Genomic DNA, 4,536 nt, shown 5'->3' on the forward strand with positions numbered 1-4,536 from the left:
GCAGCATGGCACCAGTCTTCGTGAGGTTAGTATAATTCTATCTCTATCAGCTATTTCTCACTTGCATTCCTTTTTTTTTTTTTTTTTTTTTTTTTTCCTGAGACAAGCTCTCACTCTGTTGCCCAGGCTGGAGTGCGGTGGCCAGATCTCAGCTCACTGCCGCCTCCCGGGTTTACGCCATTCTCCTGCCTCAGCCTCCTGAGTAGCTGGGACTACAGGCGCCCGCCACCACGCCCGGCTAGTTTTTTTGTATTTTTTTAGCAGAGACGGGGTTTCACCGTGTTAGCCAGGATGGTCTCGATCTTCTGACCTCGTGATCCACCCGTCTCGGCCTCCCAAAGTACTGGGATTACAGACTTGAGCCACCGCTCCCAGCCCACAATTTTTAAAATAGAAAAAAACATGCATAGCTTAGTAAATTGAAGCCAGTCATAATCCCCAAAGGTAGTTATTTTTAACAATTTAATGTAAAATATTCCAGATCTTTCCTAGGTATTTACTAAATACATATATACATACTCTTTTAAAATAGAAATGTGATGTATCATATACTATTTTATTATATACTAAATTTGCTTTCATTTAACAATACAACTTAGATATCTTTCCATATCAGTACATCTCTCTCATTTTTTCTAGAACTTGTTTTAAGCAAATACATGAACATCTAAAGAAAGAATAGCCTCTGAAAGACCTTGCCTATGTTGGAAAGGGCTCAAGAGAGCTCACCCGAAATTCCATAACATCCACAAATGACTGGTAGTAGTTGGTGAGGAATCTAATTATCTCGGCTTTTTCACGATGTACTGGTCCTAAATGTTGCTGAGAGAAACACAACAAAAAATATAAAAAATGCAAAATAAGAAGACAATTGATCCAAGTAACTCAAGAAGAACAGTGGTTATACCTAAAACATTCTTAAAGAGGGTTGAGGCCGGGCACAAAGGCTCACGCCTGTAATCCCAGCACTTTGGGAGGCTGAGGCAGGCAGATCACCTGAGATCAGGAGTTCAAGACCAGCCTGGCCAACATGGTGAAACCCCATCTCTACTAAAAATACAAAAATTAGCTGGGCGTGGTGGCGGGCACCTGTAATCCCAGCTACTCGAGAAGCTGAGGCAGAAGAATCGCTTGAACCTAGGAAGCAGAGGTTGCAGTGAGCCAAGATTGCACTACTGCACTCCAGTCTGGGTGACAGAGCGAGACTCCATATCAAAAAGAAAGAAAGAAAGAAAGAAAGAAAGAAAAGAAAAGAAAAGAAAAAGAAAGGGTTGAAATATACTGACAGAGGAAGTTAGAAACTCTTCAATGCTCTGAAGGTCTTTAAACAAAGGAGATTGTCTATCTAGGTAGAATGGTTGCATGTGATCCTGACTAGATATAGAGGGCTAAATGAGAGGAAATTTTAGGGACCTTTCAGATGAACAGATATACTATTTCTATCAAAGTCAAAAGAAACAGAACGCAAAGATGCTACAAAGATGGGTGAGAAATCTAGGGTTAACATTTAATAAGGGAAAAGTAGAGCTATCCCATTAGATGCATAAATCTAAGACAAACAGCAAGGAAACAACGAGTGGGAAACAGAAACAATAAAATACATGTACCCTGCTGGGCTGATAGAGCTGTCTTCTACAAAAACAATGTTTTCTCGTGAATCTTGCAAAGGAAAGGGGGTGATGGTTTGTTCCAGCTTACCCTGGAAGAATCCCATCTTATCTCAAAATTCTCGAGGCTTAAAGCTCTTCAACAATCTGAAGCCCTGTGATTGAGCCTTGGAAAACCATTAATAAAAAAGACTACTCCATCCCCTGCCAAGTTTGAAGAGAGGCATCAAAAGAGGAGAATTACAGCTATTCAAGTAGAGAGTTACTTCAGAGAAAGGAAAGAAGGACCAAATTCTCACCGTGCTGTTTCGGACATCTATGTTAGGAAATTTCTTGTTGATATACTTAAGAGATGGTTCCATGGACTTTTCCAGTAGGAAAGGTGGCTTGGATTTGGGGTCTGAGCAAGTCTGCAGAGAGAAACCGTACTATATTTCAACGCTTTCTCCTCCTCCTCAGAAACATACCTTTTCTTGTAACATTCATTCTCATAATCTGTCTTAGGAAAAGGCAACCTGGGAATCAATTTAAAAAGCATGAGAGGCCGGGCACAGTGGCTCACACCTGTAATCCCAGCACTTTGGGAGGCCGAGGCGGGCGGATCATAAGATCAGGAGTTGGAGACCAGCCTGGCCGACATGGTGAAACCCTGTCTCTACTAAAAATACAAAAATTAGCTGGGCATGGTGGCACACGCCTGTAGTCCCACATACCCGGGAGGCTGAGGCAGGAGAATCGCTTGAACCCGGGAGGCGGAGGTTGCAATGAACAAAGATCGTGGCACTGTACTCCAGCCTGGGTGACAGAGCGAGACTCCGATAAATAAATAAATAAATAAATATTAAAAGCATGAGACTAGGTCAAGAAAAAAGTCCAAGACATTAAGCCAAGTATGTAAGAACTTAATAACAACCTGGGCATTTTGTCTTGATGGGTAGAGTTTAATGTCTGCTTCGCCCCAGTACAAAGAGGAAGCTGTTTCCCCGCCCCTCAACTGAAACCGGAAGGAACGAGAAAAGCAGCTGCTCAGGAGTTAGACTTTGTACAAGATTCAGTGTCACAGTTTTGTTCACTGAGAAAGTATCTTATCCCAAAGGGCATTTACAGGATTCATGACGACAGAGAAACCATGTTCCTGGTGATGTGTTTTATTATAAAAGACACAAAAGCTCCCTCCCCCAAAGTCCCCTATTTTCTATGCCAGGAACTCCCCATAAATACCCCTGTCTTTATCTCTTTACTTCCTATGGCTTGCCCAGCCCCTGGCCCACCTCTTGTCACCAGCTTCTTTCAGTTCCTCAGTTCCTATTCTAAAACACACACACACACACACACACACACACACAACCACCGCAGCATGAACTACCCCAGGAGCATCTCAGAAGACACCTACCCTTTTTAATCTAAATATCTAATTATCTATTTTTTTTTTTCCTTTTAGGGAAGTACTTCCACAGAAAAGTTTTTGCCAGAGACCTAGCTTCAGATCTCTTCAGAGTGTAGAAGATCAGCAATAAATAATAAAACCCAGAAGGCTGGACCCCAGACCTTTATCCAAGTCGCTCGGAACACAACCATTGTTTCCCCATCCCCACCCTCACCCCCACCCCCAAAGGAAAGCAGATGCCGTCACTGGGGGTGAGAATCATACCTAGAAAGGGGAAGCCTTGAAAAGAAGCCTCCACTTCTGCCTTCCTGAACTGGCAGGCCCATATAATCTGAGTGATTATGTAGATTATAGTCAGTGGAAAAGCAGTGGAAAAAGGGGGGAGTCTAACCACTGCACCTGCCTCCTCACAGTTCCCCACCCTATTATTGCTGGAATAATCAGGACTGGTCCCATTGTTCATGCTTACCTTCTTGATGTTATACATACGGATGAGAACCCCCTGACCGCGATCATTCAAGATAGTGAGCTTCTCTGCTAATTTATGCTGGTAAGCAGATGTCAAAGACATGATGGCCACTAAGAGAGAGGAGCACCAGACAGCAACGTCTGATCTCCCCAAACACTTTCAGCTTAGGTGGTGACACCCTCTGGGCAGAGGGACCCAGCGTGGTTGGTGCACTGGTCTTCTGTTTCCTCTGCAATTGGCTCATGGGTGAAATCAGTCATTATGGCTCACAGGCCCTTACAGCCTTCTTGTGCTTCCTCTTGCACACTCAGCAGGGGAGACTTCCTCTTTCTGGCTGTGCAGCACTTTTGGTAAGGCTATGAAGTGGGTGGAGCTGAGGAGAAGGACAGGCTTTGAAGACTCTTCACAGACTGGCACCAACCTTTTTGGTCTTATGCCCCCATAGGTGTCCTAGACAAAGCTCTACACCAGGCTGGGCATGGTGGCTTATACCTGTAATCCCAGCACTTTGGGAGGACAAGGTGGGAGGATCCCTTGAGCTGAGGAGTTCCAGACCAGCCTGGGCAACATAACAAGACCCCATTTCTATAAAAAAAAATAATAAAAAAAAGCTTTATGCTAGACAAACACGTATCTACCACCCTACCCCTGTACACCTCTATATTTTCGCTCTTTTATATCCAAGGATGCCTATGAACCTTCAGCCTCATCATCTTTTAGTACAGAGATCAAATCCCATCTTCTCCTAAAGACCCCATCGATGTCAAATATTGTATTAAATTTTATATTGTCAAATATATATATTCCTTGTTATATTTTTATAGTGTATGTTGTATCTCCCCCAACTATAGCATAAGCTCCTTAATGACAGGAATTATATCTAATCCTTTTTTGTCTTTTTTTTTTTTTTTGAGACGGAGTTCTGCTCTTATTGCCCAGGCTGGAGGACAGTGGCGCAATCTCTGCTCACTACAACCCCCACCTCCCAGGTTCAAGCGATCCTCCTGCCTCAGCCTCCTGAGTAGTTGGGACTACAGACACATAGTACCATGACCTTTTTTGTCTTTTTTTTT

General features: G+C 43.3%; 1 protein-coding gene across 2 annotated transcripts in view; it reads right to left on the reverse strand.

Annotated features, from left to right (window-relative positions):
- The window catches only part of NCKAP1L (NCK-associated protein 1-like), a 50,509-nt gene extending 46,863 nt beyond the window's left edge, over window positions 1-3,646 (reverse strand). Inside the window, exons 1-3 of one of the 2 annotated variants that reach the window (XM_011930436.1) lie at window positions 3,464-3,646; window positions 1,907-2,017; window positions 730-822 (exon numbers count right to left, since the gene is read on the reverse strand). In XM_011930436.1, the coding sequence (XP_011785826.1) occupies window positions 730-822; window positions 1,907-2,017; window positions 3,464-3,565 (306 nt within the window). In that variant the 5' untranslated portion in view covers window positions 3,566-3,646. Of the gene's footprint in view, window positions 1-729; window positions 823-1,906; window positions 2,018-2,520; window positions 2,573-3,463 lie in introns of those variants that run through there. The other variant, XM_011930438.1, reaches the window with a different exon arrangement.
- Between the last annotated feature and the right edge of the window lie 890 nt (window positions 3,647-4,536).

The sequence above is a fragment of the Colobus angolensis genome, unplaced genomic scaffold (genome assembly GCF_000951035.1).
Source record: "Colobus angolensis palliatus isolate OR3802 unplaced genomic scaffold, Cang.pa_1.0 Scaffold87, whole genome shotgun sequence".
In the NCBI taxonomy this organism is placed as follows: Eukaryota; Metazoa; Chordata; class Mammalia; order Primates; family Cercopithecidae; genus Colobus; species Colobus angolensis.